Raw genomic sequence first — 21,970 nt, 5'->3', positions numbered from 1 at the left:
CGAACATATTATGTATTACATTGATTGTTATCGGAACCAATTAATTCTTTTGGTGTATTAAAAAAACTACGTTATTTATCGTTATGTTTTTCATCCACAAATACAATACTACTGACTACCTCGTGAATTTTGTACTCATCGAGATAACTTGTGATGGAAATATATTAATGCAAAACGATACAAATAAGACTCATTGAATATGATGACGGTAAGCGCACACGTACTGACATCGAATTCGTATTTTAATAACGATTTATCGCATTGTTGTGTCGCACTGTAAATAGCACCACTGAATTATTGTTCAACGTTTACTAGTGTTTGCTACGAATTTACTATTATATTTCGTATAAGACAAAATGTTACAAGGAAAATAAGTTAACTCCAGTTTTTCTGGTACCAATCTCATATACAGTAAATAAATAATTACTCAATCTTTTCTTGTTAGAACAAAATAGTAAAGAGTTTGCATGTTAAATTAGTATGTTATGAACTGAGTTTGCAGTTTTTGTGCATAAATGTATTAAGGGATTTCATGGACTGGATTTATCTCCGATTTATCATTCCAATTATGTTGAATGTGATTCAATAAATCTTAAGTAATCTTAGCTACGTGTTGTGTGTTAGTCATTTATATGAGATCTTACATTTTAAATATTGAAATTTAGATAAAGGTGCTTTTCGTTAATATATTTCATATTTTAAGCATATAAATGTCATTTAATGTAAATTTTCATATTATTTATATGTAAAAGGAAATAAAGATTTTAAAAATGCCTTTTGTTGCGATTTTATTTCTCACCTAATCATGGGACACGCTAGTTTTAATAAGTTTTATTACTTTGATATGGCTTCAAGAAAAGACATAGTTTTAATCATATCATTTATTTCTAAGCACTTCGATCACTAAAATTCCACTTTTATATGATAAAGATAATAAAATATTATAAGTCGGCAAATAAATTACATGGCAAGGCCAAACATCATTCCATAACTTAACGTACTGGGAGATTTATTTTCTCAGCAATCTGGAAGTCACTACACATCTGTGTAAATTGTCATCACTCTAGAAATAATGTGTTTTGCTTTAAACAAAATAATTAAAATAAACATATCACAGGATACAGGGGCCAAAATGTTTGATAACATTAATTTTAATTTAATTACAGCAAAATAGTATAGGAAACTGGATTATAGACGATTACGTAAGTAGATAAATAGAAGGTAATGTCAAATCTAAAAACTAAGATAAATAAGGAAATAAAATGTAATGATTGAATAAAGTAATATTGGATTCTGATAAAACACTATAAATAATTTTGAATATTTCTCTCGAACATGATAACCATGATATTCTAGCTTTTATGAAAAAATGAATATTACGATGTTAAGTCAATTTATGAGATCATTTTGTCAATAAATAAATAGATAATACGAATCAAGCTTGAAAATATGTAAAAAATGCTTGAAATACTTGACACTCGCTAAACCTAAAAAAATCTATGACCACCTACTGTTCAAAATGAATTTTCATCAAATCCAAGGCAATAAAAAGTAAATAGAGTGATGCTAAGGTATGTTAGTTACGCCAGATATCAATGATTCTCATGTTAACATGTTATCCAATAAAAATGTTGAAAAAATGAAATCGTTTTTGACTAGAAAGCTTAAACTAATACAGAGAGAGAGAGATTCTTTTGGAATTTTATAATACTTCTTCGAGAGTGTTTGACGGTTACACATATCAATCAACCTTATACTACTGCGCGCATCGTTCGACTTGTTAGTTGTAGTTGAAAACGTAATAGCCTCGTTACATATTTGGATATACAGATATTATACCACAAAATAGGTACTCCTACAAAATAACAATGTCCTTAATTACGCCCAATAAACAAATCAAATACAAGGCAAACGTATTTTTGATAATGCACGAAACGTTGAAAGCTGCACTTAGTTTACAAAAGTCGTACAATAAAAAGTTAGATTAACACAACAAACCATCAAATAAACAGAGACCACGACAAAAATACTTATAAGATACATTACAACCTTTCACGCCTCTCTAACGCGATGATAATCAATTTTATTTATAATTTAGAATTATAGTACTAAGATACAAAATTTTATTTTTAAAGTAGGCTTTGCCTTATTATTGCACTAACAAACTTATGAAGATAGTTCATTATTTCACATTCGTGATGTTTTGGAAGTAGCAAGTCGTGTTTTATGTGTACATTTATCATGTTAGTTTCATTGACCTTTTTAGCTTTACGTTGAAGGCAAACAATAACATTTTAATTTTTGTATTGCTTTGGAAGAATGTAAAGGTATTCTGAAACTCTCTTTTTTATGTTTACGTCGAATGAAACTAACACGGTTCATCAAATATCTTGCGAACTACTTAACTGATCAAAGGAACTAACCTCTGACCATCCTCACACTGCATGTTGCGACAATATTCATACTGGCACTAGACATGGCGTAGGCCAACACAACCATTGCCAACGTGTAAACTGACAATTTAAATGCAATTTCGTATTTATAATGTGTGCGATAGACACCTATTCAATACAAGTACAACTACGTTTTATATGTCAAATATTACTCAACATGCAGTGCCTTCCGCCTATAACTTACCGAACCTAATTAAATACATTCACAGGCAACATTAGCTAAGACAACGTGAAAAATTGCAGTCTTCAATGAGATACTATCCATCCTACCACTCGCAGACAAGACATGGCGATCCACAACAAACGCGCACACAATGATTATGGCTAGAAACCAGGGACCAGAGGGTTACTTAAGGTGTTTTCGGATTCTCTTTACATACACACATCAATAAAAACATATAAACCATTAATAGTTCATTCTAAACATGGCGACGCTGATGGATCGCCCTTTAGTTTTAATAAATCAATTCTTAATTTAGCATCTGACACGCGTAACCCGTAACAACTGTTCACCGCCATAATTTTACGTAACAGTTGTCAATTCAAGAGGTCCCTGCCAGAAACTTAGCGGCCATGTCTTACACGCACTCACATCAGAGTATGCCAACATTATCATAAAAATACTCTTTTATTTCCAATGATTCAGTGATGTCAGGGGCTTAGTACGTAACCCAAGTTCACTACACAATAATATTACTCCAATATGTTACATTCGTGTCAAGACTTCGCTCAGGCCTACATCTATTACACCTCTATCACAGTGTAAATAATGCACTTACGACAATAAACTGAGATTAAACATATCGTAACTAGGACGAACCGTAATCGTACGTAATAATAACCAAGAAATATCTTATCCTATAAGATCCATAACATCAAAAGCGATAAAATAGCATACTGGTCTCGTATGAAATATAACAGAAAAATAAGATAAAATATAGTGTACCTAAAGAATAAAAGCAAAAATGTAAAAGATAACAAACACCAACAAGTAAAGCGAGTATACCCGAAAATGTAAACGAAAATATACACTGGACTCCCAATTTGTGCTTCAGACAGAAGTAACCCGAACAACGTTACAAGATACACACAGGATTTAATATTAGACGCCTATACCTTACGTCGTTACATTAAGGATTATAATTAAGCCCTCGCCTGGAGGAGTGGCGACTCCGCACTAGCCGGGACCGCCGCGCCGGTCTCCGCTTGACCGCCTAATTTCATTATTAAATTTTACAAGTCACGGCTTTCAAGAGATACCAGTTCTTACCAGAATACTTCAAAGGTATCCAAGGATAGGATAAAATCCTACACATGCAACTTGTTTTATGCAATCCAGCGCGAATGGTACCGTAGAAATAACAAAATAAATGTATTCAATGTCGATTCTAGTGTGAACGAAATTTTTTACGATACATTCGCGCTGTGGAATGAAACATAGTTTTTGGTGTTGAATGCCCTATAGATGTTGTAGCGAAGAAATGTAAGGTGCTCTTACGCGGGCAATTTTTGACGAGAATTTGAAACTAGTATTGTTTTTAATTTTATCCGCATTGCCATGATAATAGTAATCAAAATTGCCCACTTAAGACTCCCCGCAGACTACAGACTTTTAGTCGGCCGATAGTTGGGCCCGATATGAAGAATCGGCCGATACCAATGTGAATAGAATAGAATAGTTTTTTATTTGAAAGAAAGTGTGCGCACTTCCATACATGTCCATACAGTGATTAACAGCCCGACCCAACTATTCGTCGACAAAAAGTCTATGGTCCTATGGTGCGTCCACACTGGGCGCACGGGCTCGCGCGGCACGCTGGTCATCCTACTCACCCTGCTCTTGAGTGAGCAGGATGTCGAGTGTGCCGCGCGAACCCGTGCGCCCAGTGTGGACCAGGGATGTTATGGATATCCGTAACCGTAACCGTAACCGATTCAAAAGTTTCGGATGTAAATTGTTTTTTGTATAGCATTATATGTAAAGGCATAACAGCCTTTAGCTTTATGATGCCATCTAGTATGAATTTTTATTTTTTTATTACTTTTTGGACACAATGAACACTGAACCGTGTTGGACAACTATTGCAAATTTCATTCTAAAGCACAAATATCCGTAACCGTAACCAAAACTTTCGGATATCCGAAATAAAAAAATATCCGTAACCGAAACCGGTATAATATTAATCCTATATCCGTATCCATAACCGAAACTACATTACATATCCATAACATCCCTAGCAGAATAAATACAAATGAGTAGGTCATCTTCATAGAAACGCATCGAGCGCGGTTTGTATGTGAGCGCGCCAATACGTATGCGGCGCGCACGCACACACTGACAAAATTTATTCGCGCTCGATGCGTTTCTATGAAGATGACCTACTCATTTGTATTTACTCTGTCCCTAGTGTGGACACACCACTAGGCTAACGGTTACAGTTATTGCGTCCTCGCGACGGGCTCTTCGACGGCAGGGGCGGCTGCAGCGGGGGCAGCGACGCGCTCGGGCGCGCGCGGGGGGGCGGGGCGCGGCACGAAGGGCGAGCAGAGCCCCGCGGGCGGCGGGGGGCGCGCGCCGCCCGGCTAGTTGCCGCTCACTATCTTACGGCTCTCCAACTCCTCCATGTTGTTTGAGCTGCAACAATGGTATAGCTCTCTTAACGCTGATTTACACGTATTAAGTAATAAGGGCTATCGTTTTTATACTTAACAGTTGGCATCCCTGGCGATTGACAGGACCTTACTCTACAGTGGCGCCATCTTGATGAGTGCAAATGCGATAGTCCTCCTACCACTTTCGCACTCACCAGTTGGTGCCACTGTCTTCGCTACTAGCAAGTGACATGACCTTACTCTACAGTGGCGCAAACTGGTGCGCGCTAAAACGATAACCCTCATTATGTAGGTAACTTTTCAACTTATTTTTTCGGGTAAGTTGGTGGGCGGGGCTTGTTACTTGACACGTTTTGACAAGCAGTTTCATAGTAAACAAAAGCTTGATGTTTGGACATAAACTTAAAATTAAGTTAAAAATTAGTTATCTACTTAACTACTTAAGACCTTTAGATCCATAAAACAAAAACATGTTCGATTTAATTTCAGACATATCGATAGTGGAAATATCAATTACTGTAAGGGACAAAACACGACTTTTCAGGAGAGCCAAAAAACGATTTTTTTTTTCTTTATACTTCAATATCTTTTTATGTGATGTTACGATTTAAATAGGTTCTATGGCAAAGTTTCTTAGAATTTTCTGTTCTTTCATAATATAAACGCCAAATTTTCGAAAAATGGGTAGTTTAAAAGATAGCATGTCCCTTACATTAAAAAAACGAGCTTGACTGTACCTTACAATGTTGAAATTTCACAGTATGGAATGTCATGTATGTTGTAAGGTACATTTAAGAATAAACACGACAGTAATATTATTGTAACTTGACAATTTTAACATTGAAACCTGATGTAAGTAGAGGTTGCATTCGAGTATTCATTAACAAAACGAAGAGAAGAGATAGAAACAAGACAACTTAGTGTTCACAAATGCAGTTGGAGGCATCAAATACACATCACCAACAAAACATTTAGTCACTGATGATGCCTACGTCTGCATTTGTGAACAAGTTGTCTTGTTTCTATCTTTTTCTGTTCATTTTTACGCAGTTAGGTTTTTTTTTTCAATCATCGTTCGTTCGTTTTAGCCGAATGACGTCCACTGCTGGACAAAGGTCTTCCCCCAAGGATTTCCACAACAACCGGTCCTGCGCCGCCCGCATCCAGGCACCTCCTACAACCTTCACCAGATCGTCGGTCGACCTAGTGGGGGTCTGCAGCACATTACGTCTTCCAGCTCGTGGTCGCCACTCAAGAATTTTTCTGCCCCAGCGGCCATCAGCTTTGCAAGCTGCGAGCTCCATCCACTGCCACTTGATTTTAGCGATTCTGCGGACTATGTCAGTCACTTTGGTTCTCCTGCGGATCACGTCATTTCTGGTTCAATCACTACGAGCATAGCACGCTCCATCGCCTTTGACCTTGAGTCTTCTTATGAGGCCCACAGTAAGCGACCACGTCTCAGATCCATATGTTATCAAAGACTTTTGTCTTGAGACAGTGCGATATTTCAGACGTGAGAATATCACGAAGCTTCCTGAACGTTGCCAGCCGAGTTGGATTCGACGATTGACCTCTTCCTCGAAGTTAGACCTACCTAAGGCTGGTTTTAGTGTCACGCAGACCGTCAGTGCGGATCGCTCCGCACAGCCAATCTGTATGAACTGATAGGGAGCGAGCGATTCCTGCGGACCGCATTACTCTAAAACGCTTCCTCGAAGTTTACAGATCGGCTGTGTGAAGCGGATCCGCACTGGACGGTCCGCGTGACACTATAACCAGCCTAACTGGACTGTTTGTACTAGGTATATAAGTGTCAACAACTGCCGAGTGTAGAGTATCCAACCTTTAGAGGAGTGGGTGCAACACGGACATTTGACATGATTTTGTCTTGTCCATGTTTCATTTTAAGACCCCCTTGTTGAGAGGCTCGACTCAGGCCATTGTGCATTGTGCCTAGATCTTCCACGGTCTCAGCCATGGCTATGATATCGTTTGCGCATCGAAGGTGGGTTATTTACTCACCGTTGATATTTATGCCGAATCCGTTCCAGTCCAGAAACAGTTTCGGAGTTTTCAGTTCCCCCTGTCTGCTGCTGCAACTGGTTTCGAGTCTTAATCCTGGAGACGGAACGACATTGTGGCGTTTTCGTACAAGCCTTTCAACATTTCGATGTATCGATATAGGTAGTCAATTTGACACCGTTGGAGAAACTGTAGTAGGTACTGCCCAGGTCTCGATCGAAGCTTTCTCATAGTCCACAAACGCCAGGCAAAGTGACTGACTATACTCCTCGGTCTTCTGTATAATCTGCCGTGGCGTATGTATGTGGTGTACTAAAGCGATTGAGAGGCTGGAAGTCATCGAGCTTACGAGCGAGACGATTCGTAATGACTCTCGAAAACAGCTTGTAGACATGGCTCGGAAGTGAGATGGGTCTATAATTCTTCAACAAGGTTTTGTCGCCTTTTTTGAAGAAGAGTGTCACCACACTTCTGTGCCATACCGTAGGCGTTTTTCCTTCGAGAATGACGGAATTGAACAGCTTCTGAAGAGCCTTCAGCCCCTCGGTCAAAAACCCAACTGCGTAAAAATGAACAGAAAAAAAGATAGAAACAAGACAACTTAGTGTTCATAAGTGCAGTAGGAGTTGGAGGCATTAAATGCATATCACCACCAAAAAAAGTAATTGATATCCTATATGCATATTAACGTAAGGGCCTAATTATAATAAATCAAAAAATTTTAAATGAAGTAAGGTTCAATGAGTTCAAAAGTTAAAACCAACAGTTTAGGGTAAGGGCTGAATTGTATTATTAAAAGGAATTTACGTCCTTTAAATCATTTGTTTCCCCAAAAGTCGTATTCAGACGACTAAAAATGTTTAAGGTAAGGGACATTTTTTTAAAGATATCAACATTTCAAGTATACCAATCGATAGAGCCGAAAATTCTGAATGCGTTGGTATATATAACTCATTTTGGCCAAAATGTCCCTTACATTAATTGATACTTCCACTATCGATATGGTTTGTTTAAAATTAAATAGTATTGAAATTCTACCAAATAAAAGCTATTTTTCACTGATATGATAAATCTCACTGAAAGTTATATTACAGAAGATGTAAAAACTATGAAGATTTTGTGAATACTTACCGCAGTTTGTCGTCATTCTTCCACGAAGTCACTTGAATGTGAGGGGGTGGTAAATAGCTTCGAAGCGATTGCACCAATTGGATGGTGTCCAACAATACTGAAACAATAATAATGGTTTTAATTTAATAGTGGAATGTGTATTTTAAACGTTTTAATTAATTAAAATGTTTAATAATTAAAATTAAATAAGTAAATCCTCGTTGCGGTTAAGAAAAACAGTTTCATCGTCATCATCATAATTTCAGCCTCAGGACGTTCACTACTGAACATAGACCTCCCCCACTGACTTTCATAATGACTAGTGGTAGCGGCATACATACTGTCAACCTTGTGACATCGAAAAGTTAATAAAAGACACCCGCCAAGTTTAACTTTCCCCGTGCCTTTCAAAACAAAAATGAATCAGAAAAATGACCCCCTCTTCTGCAGACACTCGCTCTGCTAGTTATAGCGTCTACCAATACAATAGCCTTCACTTGGAGCTTCCTTGTTGCGGTTGTTAGAAAATAAAAAGTCTAAAGAAGCGAGGCTCACTCTTCTGCAGCTGCTCGCTCTGCTTGCCGTAGCTTCTACCACCTATAGGTAAAATAGCTTTCACCTAGAGCTTCCATGTTGCAGTTAAAAATAAAAAAATAAGCCTTTATTGCTGTTAATTTTTAAATTATTTAACTAAACATAATATTAAAAATTATAACTAGAGGTAAGAAAAAATCATTTAAACTAAAATAGTATTCTCGGCATTCGACTTATCTCTCCTCTTAACAGCTTGTCTTTCGACAAAGGCGTCCTCTAAGGATTTCCATTTGTTTCTGTCCTTTGCTGTACGTAACCATTCTTATTGCAGTTAAGACAAAATAAAACATTTAAAGAAGCAAGTCTCACTCTTCTGCAGCTGCTCGCTCTGCTTGCCGTAGGGCTTGCACATGGCGGGGCGCACGCACGGCCGCATGCGCTGCAGGTTGCGCGCCAGCTCGGCGAATGCTCGCACCACGCGCTCCTGCCCGCCCGCGCCCGCCGTCGCCGTCGCCGTCGCCGTCGCTGATGTTGCGGTGGACGAGCTGTGCGACCCGCCGCCGCCGGTCGATAGTGATTCGAGGCTCTCCAAGTTCGCTCTGAGGATAAATAAATGGTGATTGGATTGGAAACGCTTACAAAACTAGTGTCGTCAGTAAATACCTACATTGAAATCTATACCAATATTATAAATGCGAAAGTAACTCTGTCTGTCTGTCTGTCTAGCTTTCACGCCTGAACCACTGAATCGATTTTTATGAAATTTGGCATAGAGATAGTTTGAGTCCCGAGACCTTTCTCGGGACTCAAACTATCAGGATCAGGATCAGGATGAAAACTATCCTATGTCCTTACATAGGATAGTTTTCATCCTGATTTTTGAAACAGGGACGCGCGTGATAAAGTTTTTCTGTGACAGACAAATTTCTACGCGGGCGAAGCCGCGGGCGGAAAGCTAGTATTTTATAATTGGAACAGCTAGGGACTGGAATTCGCTACCTGCTAATGTCTTTCCCGAACACTTTAGTCCGGGCCGATTAAAATGAATAAGCACTGACAGGGCAGCCTAGACTGTCTGTAGGATTTATGTAAACACCGCCCTTTGCCTTAATTAAAAAGTTTATACTTTTGTCTATGCAACTCAGCAGTCTCTGTGGTCTGTGCCTTGTCCGTCCGTGTGGACGTCAATAAACCGTGTTTACCTTTTATTAGGTATACTTCCAATACTGTCTCTCACTTTAACATCAGGTGCGATTGCAGTCAAATACGTTTGTTTGCAACGCCTTTTAACAACTGACCGAATTATAAGTTAAATTTTGTTATTCTAGTTTTACTTACCACTCAACATTCCTATTGAATATGGTAACAAAAAACTAAATGAAAATAGTGTTTTGAATGTTTTCTTCTGGTTCTCAATAGGCTATATGAATAAAATATGCAAACTAGCTTTTATAAACAAACTGTGACTAGTAAATGAAAAAAACTAACGTTCATATCAACATAATATTTTTTAAGAATTGGGAATTAAGAAAACAAACGCCGATATAGTACTCACCTTAAAAAGTCCGTGAGCTTATGCTCGTCACTGTAGTGGTGTTTGGACTTGGAGTCCAGCCCGGCCTGCGAGGCGGAGCGCGAGTGCGCGTACTTGTCGAGCGCGCCGTGCAGCGAGCGGCCCTGGTGCAGCAGCATCTGCTGGTGCTGCGACAGCTTGTCCTGAGAGCGCCGGTCGCTCTTGTCGCCCGTCAGGCTGCCTGGAAAGAGAAGCGAGGTTTACGACTTGTATAGTCTGGTCCGTGAGCACGTAGAATTTTGTCCAATGACCCCAGGCTACCCGTCCTTATCGCTCGCGCGTAATTATATTGCTGTCGCGACTGTGCGATTGGCACCCGCAGTGAGTGTGCGAGCGAAAATTCTACGTGCTCACGGACCGGGCTTTAGTACGAAATTTTGAGTCCTTGCAGATTACAGACTTTTTGTCGCCGATAGTTCGGTCGGGCTGTTAATCAGTTGAACATGTATGAAAGTGCGCACGTTACACCTATTTCTTCATATAAATAACTATCGGCCGACCAAAAATGTGTAATCTGCGGAGAGTCTTAATGAAAACAAAAAAAGGTATATAAAAATGTTAAAAATAATTACGCCTACACATGAGGGCTTAGTGTGAGTTTACATCGAACGTCTAGTGAGCGCGTAAAAAAAATATGACGTTGATATTAAATGTATGACGGATTGTACAGCGCCCCTAGCGGAAACTTTCAAGAACTATTATTTTCATATATTTTTTAACGCGCTCACTAGTGAGGACGTTTGATGTAAACTCACACTAAGCCCACTGAACATAAAGTTGTTTGTCCAAAAAGTTTTGATAGAAGTATGCTACCGGCGTAAACAGATAATACAGTCTTTATTTAATATTAATAAAGTAAAAATAAAATAAAAACTAGAGATTTTTACTTAGCAACTCACTGAGAGCAGCGAGGTGCGGCGCCAGCGGCAGCTGGTAGTCCTGCGCCAGCGCCGAGCCGCGCAGCAGCCGCTCCACCGCCTGGCTGTCCGACAGGCTGGGCGCGCCCGCGTCTGAAACATTCGCACATGAACTAAAGCCTGGTCCGTGAGCACGTAGAATTTTGTCCATTGACCCCAAGCTACCCATCCTTATCGCTCGCGCGTAATTATATTGCTGTCGCGACTGTGCGACGGGCGCCCGCAGTGAGTGTGCGAGCGCGACAGCAACATAATTACGCGCGAGCGATAAGGATGGGTAGCTTGGGGTCATTGGACAAAATTCTACGTGCTCACGGACCAGGCTTTAACAGCCACGCAAACGCAAAACGGTTCATCCTGTATGTTGATACTGACACACATGCTCACAATAACATCCCAGTAACATGCTCAATTATAAGCTAGGAATACACTTGGTATACGCTCGCGTATGCTGAGTTGAACAGATTCGCAGGCAGGAAATTTTAACTTAACAGGTAAACACAATCTAACTTAACTCAAGAAAAAAAATTACAAAAACAAAACCCTTGGAACAAATAATATCCATTGCTGACAAAGATTCGAGAAAAAGATGCTAAAACAATCATGCTTCAGCAGTTTTCCGAGATACTACACACTTTCTAACATTTAAGTTTTTTATGAAAAATATATTTGTGATAATTACTTTTGAACTTTCATTGAGAAGTCTAGGTCTCCGAAAACATCTTTAAGCATTGTCAACACTTCAGATGGCTGGGAGTGCTGCAATATCAGAGGATTAAATGCAGGTAAGTAAAACAGTACTGTCAATCATGAAAAGTGTTTATTCAGTACTATCGTTATCATAAGTGATCATACATTCTTATACTATAACACCGATATGGCACGCTTTACTTTATAAATCCCAGCATTATTAACTTGACAACATTTCATCAAAGTTAATTTAACCATTAGATGGTCAATAGATTACATTAAACAAAATAACAACTGAAAGCAATTAATAAATCACAGCAATGGTCTTGTAAAATTAAATTAATTTCTTAGTTTTCGTCTTAATATAATTTGTTAAAATTTATTTTGAACATTATTGTAATGCTCTAATGTAACATAGAAAAAAAATGGAAATACATCTAAAAATCATCTAATGAAATGTATAAATGCTTTTAAAAATATCAAGTTATCAACAAATCACATTGATTCAAAAAAGTTATCAGTTACTGATAACAGTAATGGTCACCATTGTACCTACATACTTATTGAATTTTTCATAGGTCAAAATTGTGAAATGTTGTCAATGGTAAATGTCAGCAGACCCAGCTTTTGCATTGGACACTAGCCCAAATCCACAATCATACTAATCATTAACCAATATTATCGATAAGTCCTGTATTTATATAATTATATTAGACCTATTATAGCGGTCTAAATATGTTTCGTAGAGATATCATTACTTAAATTAGTTTTTTTTTTCATATGCTATCCACTGATAACATATGAAAATAAAATATTGGTGAAATTCATGTAGCTGACCCTACATTCTACATGTCGCACGTTCATAATCAAACTGTCACTATACAAAAAAGTCGATTTTTCAGGAAAAGCATTTGAAATGCTCAAATTTTAAAACCTTTGCAAAATGAGCAAAATGCTATTAAATGTTTTGTTTTTTGTTAAAGACCAGTAGTGGCTTATTTGGCTTTTACGGAAATATAATTATCTATCAAATTATCATAATGGTTTATTTAATATTTAATTGTTTCTCTAAAAATAGTGTCACTTTTCCACTAAAATTGAGACAGTGACAGTTTTCAATTAAAAACGTGTTAATGTTGTATTATTAATTCCGGTAGAAATGTCTCTATTTTCATATAAATTTGACGATGAAAAAATAAAAAATGATTATTATTAAATAAAACTAACATAAAAAAATCAGTAATTTTAATGAACTTAAAACTTAATAATTTGGATTAAGTGGTACCAATGGTAACAGTAATAAATGTAAATTCTCGATCAGAAATAAATACGTTACACACATGAAATTACTATAAAATTACATCACATAAATCAATTTCTTGGAAAATAAGGTACTCTCTTGTTCAGGCAGCCTTTAAACAACCAGACCTTGATGACCTCGATGAACTTACGAACTAGATAGTGATTTTTCATAGGAAAAAGGCTCAGAGAAGTAGGTTTAAATTCTGGATCATTATCCAGCGGCCATTACCTCTGCGAGCTATGTGCCCCGCCCACTGCCACTTGATTTTAGCGATTCTGCGGGCTATGTCGGTCACTTTGGTTCTCCTGTGGATCTCCTCGTTTCTGATTCAATCACGTAGGGAAACTAACTAAGCATCGCACGCTCCATCACCTTTTGGGTGGCCTCTCAGATTCATAAAATATCACTGGCAACACACACTGATCAAACTTTTGTCTTGAGGCACTGCGGTATTTCGGACGTTAGAATATCATCAGCTTCCCGAACGCTGCCCAGCCGAGTTGGATTGACGATTGACCTCTTTCTCGAAGTTGGACCTGCGTAACTGGACTGTTTGTCCCAGGTCAGTAAACTTTCGAGTGTAGAGTCTCCAGATAAGTGGATACTACATGGACATTTGACATGTTTTTTGTCTTGTCCATATTCATTTTCATACTCATTCATCAGGACAACTTGTTGAGAGGCTCTACTTAGGCCATCGAGCATTATGCCTAGATCTTCCACAGTCTCAGCCATGATTACGACATCGTCCGCAAACCAAAGGTGGATTATGTACTCGTTGATATTTATGCTGAATCCGCTCCAGTTCAGAAGCTTGAAAACATCTTCTAGGGCGGTGTTGAACAGTATCGGAGATATGACATCTCCCTGTCTCACCCCTTGCTGCAACTGGATGAGTTTCGAGTCCTGATCCTGGAGACGAACCGACATTGTGGCGTTTTCGTACAAGCCTTTCAACACTTCGATGTATCTATAGTCAATTTGGCACCGTTGGAGAGACTGTAGCACTGCTCAGATCTCGATCGAATCTAAGGCTTTTTCATAGTCCACAAACGCTAGACAAAGTAGTAATTACCTTGATAATTTATTTGATTTTACTAGTGTTTGGATTGCCTGGTGGCATTTTTGTTAGATAAAATTATAACTACTTAATCATTTAAAAATCTTTCTTGTTGTTTTAATATTTCACTATTTGGATAAACACAATATTCTACGAAGTGATAAACAATCTTTTTAAAAATGTAAGAGAAATATTGTCACTTTTTGTTTTAAGGCGTTTTTCGTATTACTTTATTGTGACTTATCTTATGGTTTTGGAGTAAAAGCGTCTTTATGCTAAAAATGACGTTTTTCAACACAGAGTTTACATAACTATCACGGCGTGCCCGTCCAGATCCCGTCACTACTAAAAACGTGTCACTGTTACTCACAACAAATGCCGGTTTTCCCATTAAACTCCATAACGACACTAGTGATATCTGCCGAACTATTTGAGCTTTAAGCGTGGGATTTTTACAGCATGCACTTTTCGCAGAGCGCTGATGGATGGCGTTGTTAACTCAATTTCTCCCAATTTCGTATAGTGACGGTTTGATTATGAACGTGCGATGTATTTTCACATTAATTTTACAGACGGACTTGTGTTAAAATCTCGAAAAAAATCTTGACTACAATAAATCACTTATTTTCGAAAACTAAGTCAATTGCAATCTTTTATTTTATAAATTCATTAGGCCAGGTACATGAATATTATAAGATCTTATACAATCACGAAAAGCGTGCGTCGCATGCATCTTATGCGCGTATAAAAATTACTTAAAAATTCATAACAATAAAAAAATAACCCAAACATAAAAAAATAACATTTAATTAAAATAAATAATTAGTAGAATAAATCAATTCTCACTTGTAATTAATCTTAAATATTTGTAATGAATTAAAACCAGGTACTAACCAAGTTTACGCCTAAACGTAATCTAATTGCATCTGTTTGTGTAGTTGGTCCTAATACCTATCATAATATAACTATTATATTATTTTAAGTCTAGTATTAGTTGTCATTTGTAGTAAAGAGATCTACCAGTGTAACACCAGTGTACACTGGCAAAGAATCCTAAAATCTTATTATTTTCAAGTTTTTGGTATGGAAATAGACTAGTCACATAGGAACCATAAAAGTTGTATTTATTTCCGCTTTTTTATTTACAGATGCAAATAAAAAAATATCCTCATCCTTCATTCCCTTTCTTATAAAACTTTAAATTTTTGCTTGTGTGGACCAAAAATTAGGTACAATTATATTAAAGCGGCTTTAAGCGTCGCCAGTTAGGCAAAATACGGCCTTGTAAGAGGGACATTGTGTGCATGCGCGAGTTGTGTGTTTACAAATGTACGAGGGGGGGCAAATTGTGCGCTTGAAGTAGGATACCAATCATCATTCATAGGATTCATGGTCGGGGCTGAAACTGTCCGGGGTTGTCGAACTAAAGAACGACGCAAGAAAGGTGGCTTGACCCTCATGTATGGGGCAGAGGGCAGTCGCGGGCGAGGGATTGTAGATGGAACTTTGATATTGTTATGAGCGCTGGGCGCTTTTGGGTTAGGTCTTAAAAACGAAATTGTGTAGTCTACAGGAATGTTTAGACTTGGGCGCATTTCATCTTCTTCAAATGAAGAAACGTCATCAAACGATAACGAATAGTCGATAGGTGCATTTAGGGCTACACCCCTAACCACTGCTCGTGGAAGGAATGGAACATGCAATGAATAGTCTACAGGATATGCGTATGTAACTGGGCGTGAGTCGGTTACTGCAACGGAAGGGTTATTTGGAGCTGAATTTGGAATCAGTGTGTCAGTGTTGGAATCAGGCAGTGAGTCAGGACTGTCTGCAGTCTGGATGTTTTGATCTGGACCTGTATCAGTTTCAGTGTCAGAAGCATCACGTGCAGAAGTATTTTCGGTCCGAATTGGAGCTGAAAGTGTATCGCTTTCTTCGCTTTGTACGTTAGAGTAGTTACGGTTCATGCCGACGTCACTTTGTACGTTAGAGTTACGGTTAACGTTAACGTCTCTTTGTACGTTAGAGTAGTTACGGTTAACGTTAACGTCTCTTTGTACGTTAGAGTAGTTACGGTTCATGTTGACGTCACTTTGTACGTTAGAGTTGTTACGGTTCATATTGACGTCACTTTGTACGTTAGAGTTACGGTTAACGTTAACGTCTCTTTGTACGTTAGAGTAGTTACGGTTCATGTTGACGTCACTTTGTACGTTAGAGTTACGGTTTACGCTAACGTCTCTTTGTACGTTAGAGTTACGGTTTACGCTAACGTCTCTTTGTACGTTAGAGTTACGGTTTATGAGAACGTCGCTTTGTACGTTAGAGTTACGGTTTACGTTAACGTCGCTCTGTACGTTAGAGTTACGGTTAATAAAAACGTCGCTTTGTACGTTAGAGTTACGGTTTACGTTAACGTCGCTTTGTACGTTAGAGTTACGGTTTATGAGAACGTCGCTCTGTACGTTAGAGTTACGGTTAATGAAAACGTCGCTTTGTACGTTAGAGTTACGGTTTACGTTAACGTCGCTTTGTACGTTAGAGTTACGGTTTATGAGAACGTCGCTCTGTACGTTAGAGTTACGGTTAATGAAAATGTCGCTTTGTACGTTAGAGTTACGGTTTACATTAACGTCGCTTTGTACGTTAGAGTTACGGTTTATGAGAACGTCGCTCTGTATGTTAGAGTAGTAACGGCTAAAGTGGACGTCACTTTGTAAGTTAGAGTAGTTACGGTTTATGAAAAAGTCGCGTGGTACGTTATTTATGAAAACGTCGCTTGGTATGTTAGAGTAGTTACGGTTAAAGTGGACGTCACTTTGTATGTTAGAGTAGTTACGGTTTATGAAAACGTCGCTTGGTATGTTAGAGTAGTTACGGTTAAAGTGGACGTCACTTTGTATGTTAGAGTAGTTACGGTTTATGAAAACGTCGCTTGGTACGTTAGAGTAGTTACGGTTTATGAAAACATCGCTTGGTACGTTAGAGTAGTTTCGGTTTACGTAAACGTCACTTTGAACGTTAGAGCTACGGTTTATGTCAACATCTGGAATTGATGGTGTGTTGGTTAATAGATATGGGAACATGTTTCTACACCTAGCGGCAATTAATTCACGTTGTATAGCTACTTGCAAGGATAATGCTTCGACTACTGGAAGTTTCCGCAATTGAGATGCAATATTTATTGCAAAATAATGGTATTCGTCTCCATCGTAGCGAAACCTTTCTGAGCCATTGTCAAAATATCGAAGGAAAGATGTATCGTCCTGAGGATTTGTAGCGTCAGCAGCTCCTTGTGATTCATTAGTTTTCCTCGCATTTCTTGGTCTTTCGCAATTATCTGATCGCGACTGATCTTGCATTTGAGCAGCCGGCGGTGGCGAGTCTGAGTTGTCAGCATCAGCTGTCTGGGAATCCTGGGATGACGCATCTGACTCCTGTAAGTGAACATGGCTGTTAGTTCAAGTTAGAACTTTCTATAGAAATGATGTTATTAGCTATTGTATTTAGTTTGAGATGCAACTCTTATCGTTAAGGAACTTTAATAACAAGTAATAATAGTTTAAGATTCAGTCATTTCTTGCTGTTTATGCAATTGACAATTAGATATTTACAAATTTTATTTATCATAGGAAATTCTATTGCAGAGTAGAGCAAACAGATACCAAATTGGGAAGTGCCATCAATATAACACCATTTCTTCCACTCTGGCAATCCAACTAAGATCTTCCCTTGAATGTTTCCATATTAAATATATAATATAAATTATACAATAGATACTCACCGAGTCTAATTCATTATTGTCGTTGTCCTTGGCTCCCATAAATGATACCATTTCTGTAAAGTTTACAGAAGGTTTACAGGGTAAACCATGGCATGAGTGTAGTAGCACTGCTTCGCGCCGATTTTTTTTTATTCAGACACTAAACTTAAATATTTAAATTTTTAAAATGTAAAAAATATGATCAATTATTTCCTATTTTAATAATATCTTTTTAATAAAATGACTATGTGAAGATCACGCCCACAACCCTTGGTTAGCCAAACTAACCAAGGCTCAGAACTGGTTTTTAGTAAAGGTCTTAAAAATCTTACAATACAATTTTAAAGTTCTTAACTGATTATCAAATAGATAATATGTACAAATCAATGCTGTTGAAACATTTATTTTATTTAAATAAATAAATAAAATAAAATTAATCCGAAAAAAAAAAGAAATCCCAAATATATTTTATAATAACTAAACCGGTTTCTGAGCCTTGGAGAGCAATCTAGAAAAATCTGATACAAGTTCTTCCATAATATAATAGTTATGTTTAAAAAATTAGCTTATTGGGAGCAAGTAATCAATTCATTTAAAAAGATTTCACACACATGCCATAGTAACAATAAGGGTGGTTGTTGACGAGCCGATTTCTACCCGGTACAGCATCAGGTAGATGCCGGATTCCCGTTCCGGTCCTCCACAAATATGATGTGTAACCAGCTTGTTCATGAATACAACTTTACAGTCTACCATGTCAACTGATGACCGGACGTAGGCTCGGTATGTAGCCGTCTGAAGGCCCGGCAAAAATCCGTCTCATCAACACTCGCCCCTCAATCAAACCATGCCTTTATACAAAAAATGAGTATGTGTGTCAGTAGAACAGACAAGTTATCCTATCAAAATATTCTTGCAACTAAAACCAAATACTACAATTCTACAATTCTAATAGGTGAATTGTCTTATCTCAACTTTATAGCAAAACAATTTAGTTGCAATAATCTTTTTATCTGTATGCAATATGAAGAAGAATATGCCTTTGTGTACGCACCCTTACCTGGGATGTATGTTGGCTGCTGCGACAGATGCTGTTGTATTGATTTTTGAGTCATCTCTAGTTGATTTTTATAATACCGGCATGCAGGGTTGGGGCAGTTTTGGACAACCTCAATTATAAATTCCTTCTCCATTCCAAACTGTTCACGGCCTATTGTGTATGATTCCACAACCTGCAAACATAACAAGAGTATTATTATAATAGAATAGTAGAATTCTTTTCTACATTTGCAACACTAGTATTTTTCAATACAGAGAGATTAGTAAATATTGTACAATTACTTGGTAGAGAAATATGAGATAAGCTCTAATTGTTGGAAGTTCCTCCTATTAACTCTAATAAAATATTTTACTTTTAGGATTTGTGCTACTTTCTCTATTACAGGTTTAGCAGATGCAAATATTGTTCCTTTTATTGTAAGCTTCAACTATAGATAGAACTCGCAAAGCATAAGTTAGTAATAACAGAAACCGTCTGCACTCAAATCGTATACTTCATCATAAACCTCTTGAAAATATTAATGTTCACCATGGTCCATAAAGGTTATATACACACAATCTTTGTCAAATCTACAGACATTACAGAAAGAGATTATTTATATAAAAGATGTAAATGGGCCACCAAGGCATAAAAAACTTAAATGTGCTCAAACCATTAAAAAAAAATGTGAACCAATGGATGTCTAAAGTCATAAATAAAAATGTTTTTAACAACAATTTCCAATTAGAAATATCACAAGAAATCATTAATCATCATGTAACATTTTTTCAACACTACAAAGAAACAACTGTAATGAAAAGTAACCACTTAGGTTCACCAAGCAGTTACTGGTTTGTATTGTTTGCATGTTTGTGCTTTTACAGAAGTAAAATCTGTCTCCGTAATAATTAAAATCTTGATATTCATGACAATTCTAAGTAATACTTACAGCTCTAACTGTAGCTTCTAGGCCCAAATGCAGTCCATGCGGGCCATTCATGTGTTTTAACATCACAGCATTAGCAAAATGTTCATAAGGTAGGATGATTTTGCCATTTTCACGAAGTATCAGTCTGCCTTGGGTATCCAAACCTACTCTAGAAGCCATCATCCTGAAAATAAAAATATACATTTAAAAAATATGACCAAATGTTATGTATCTGTACTCTCTAGAATATACCGACGGAGCTGAACAAATTATCCTAATGAAATTTAACTTACTGCAAATAAGCTGCACTTGGAAGCATAGAAGATTCCTTGAGGTCACTAAAGCATTGTAAAAGTTCTATACTGGGGCTCCAGCCCTTGTTTTGTAAATAAAGCTGCAGCAGCATGTACAGCTTTTCCGTGACGTAGCCCTCGGCGCCGTGCGGGGCCGCCGCACTGCTGGCGCCCGCCGCGCCGCCCGAGCCGCCCGTGCTCTTCGCCAGCACGCTCTTCATGGTCTCCGCCAGATCCATCTTGTAGATGTCCAAATAAGTCCTCTTTTGGGAATCCTTTGTCGAAAAAAATAAACACTAAATACACATTTTAAATGTCGATGTAAATGCAGATCGATAGCGACATTTGCACACAAGATGTTTTGATTCACAAACACCACTCACCAGAATGATTGTATGTGGTAACTAACTATCGGAAAACAATTTATTTCTAACTAGCTAATTACATAAATATCCATCCAATTGATTAATTGCAAGCTAATTTCCAAAATAAAATAGAAACCAATACGAAGCTTGCTTCTTCAGATTTGACGCTGTCATTTTTTTGTATTTTTTTTTTATTATTTTACCTTGCCTAAGTTTCGTTCAGAAATTTTATTTCGTATTTTAACCAAAGATTTTACATCGTACCGTATCGTATCGTCTTCAAATTCTCCAAATCATTTATTTACCTACTCAGCCCAAAAAGAAAACTCTATTGATGAGCAATTTAAGTTTTTTTTTACCTTCATTATGTATGAGTAATTTAATGTTTTTAAAACCAAAAGACAAACAACAAAATCTTAGAATTAGGGTCCCTCTGGGTCTAAGGAACCCTAAAAAGCTTTAGGGTTAATAAAACACAGCGTTCTGTTGAGAGAGCAGTCTATGATTTCTTTGCCTAATTAGTGTAAAGTAAAGAAAACTTACCAATGAGGGCTATCGTTTTAGCGCTCACCAGTTAGCGCCACTGTAGAGTAAGGTCCTGTCACTTGCTAGTAGCGAAGACAGTGGCGCCAACTTGTGAGCGCTAAAGTGGTAGGAGGACTATCGCATTTGCACTCATCAAGATGGCGCCACTGTAGAGTAAGGTCCTGTCAATCGCCAGGGGTGCCAACTGTTAAGTATAAAAACGATAGCCCTCATTGTCTCTGATCTATGATGTAGTTTACCTGTGGGTCTAGACAAAGTGCCATTATAATCGCAAACCAGTCGAAAAGTGGTCGAAAAGCCCCTTTTTTGTATGGAATTTGACGGATTCGATTTTCGATTCGATCAAAAAGTGCGTTTTGTCTAGGGGGGCTGGATTACTAATGTTTGGCCAAAAAACGTTTCCCAAATTATCACATCGCAAACAACGTTTCGCAAATTTTCATTTGGCAAATTCTCATTTGGCAAAGCAACATATTGCAAACTTTTAATTCGCAAATGTTGTTTTTGGCATATTATTGTTTAGTAAATTATTGTTTGGCAAAGTATGGTTTGCCAAATGTTTCATTAGGCAAAAATATTTCACGATAAACTATTTACAAAATAATTTGATTGGTGCATAGAATGGATACAAATTAGCTTGTGGTTATTATTTTGTTTAGTGGGTAGTTAATATAAAATTTGTTCTACATTAATTTCCTTATTTCATTCTTTTTATCGAAACCAAACGATTCATTAACAATAAAGGTGATTCTAGCGCT

The 21,970-nt window shown here is 37.6% G+C and overlaps 1 protein-coding gene across 4 annotated transcripts; it reads right to left on the bottom strand.

Moving 5' to 3' along the window:
• Nucleotides 1-4,997: 4,997 nt before the first annotated feature.
• On the bottom strand, nt 4,998-20,826 carry LOC135077476 (GATA zinc finger domain-containing protein 14). 4 transcript variants are annotated; one of them, XM_063972027.1, is made up of 9 exons: nt 20,685-20,826; nt 20,302-20,576; nt 20,030-20,192; nt 19,096-19,273; nt 11,208-11,318; nt 10,291-10,489; nt 9,105-9,334; nt 8,223-8,319; nt 4,998-5,088 (listed from the first exon to the last, which is right to left on the bottom strand). In XM_063972027.1, the coding sequence occupies exons 2-9, from the start codon at nt 20,538-20,540 to the stop codon at nt 5,037-5,039; spliced, it is 1,269 nt and encodes a 422-aa protein (XP_063828097.1). In that variant the 5' UTR covers nt 20,541-20,576; nt 20,685-20,826; the 3' UTR covers nt 4,998-5,036. The 4 variants fall into 4 exon arrangements, with proteins under 4 accessions (XP_063828097.1, XP_063828098.1, XP_063828095.1 ...); XM_063972028.1 differs by having other exon boundaries at nt 19,102-19,273; XM_063972025.1 differs by lacking the exons at nt 4,998-5,088; nt 8,223-8,319; nt 9,105-9,334; nt 10,291-10,489; nt 11,208-11,318 and adding exons at nt 13,699-17,715; nt 18,063-18,115.
• Nucleotides 20,827-21,970: the final 1,144 nt, after the last annotated feature.

The sequence above is a fragment of the Ostrinia nubilalis genome, chromosome 13, assembly GCF_963855985.1.
Source record: "Ostrinia nubilalis chromosome 13, ilOstNubi1.1, whole genome shotgun sequence".
Taxonomy (NCBI): Eukaryota; Metazoa; Arthropoda; class Insecta; order Lepidoptera; family Crambidae; genus Ostrinia; species Ostrinia nubilalis.
This window is presented reverse-complemented; position numbering and strand designations above follow the sequence as displayed.

Excerpts from the sequence above, each read along its gene's own strand:
- LOC135077476 (XM_063972025.1), bottom strand. The coding sequence starts at position 20,540 with ATGGATCTGGCGGAGACCATGAAGAGCGTGCTGGCGAAGAGCACGGGC. Across the intron at positions 20,193-20,301 it reads CCAAGTGCAGCTTATTTGCA|GATGATGGCTTCTAGAGTAG; the intron begins GTAAGTTAAATT and ends TTTTATTTTCAG. Across the intron at positions 18,116-19,095 it reads AACATACATCCCAGGTAAGG|AAATGGTATCATTTATGGGA; the intron begins GTGCGTACACAA and ends TAAACTTTACAG.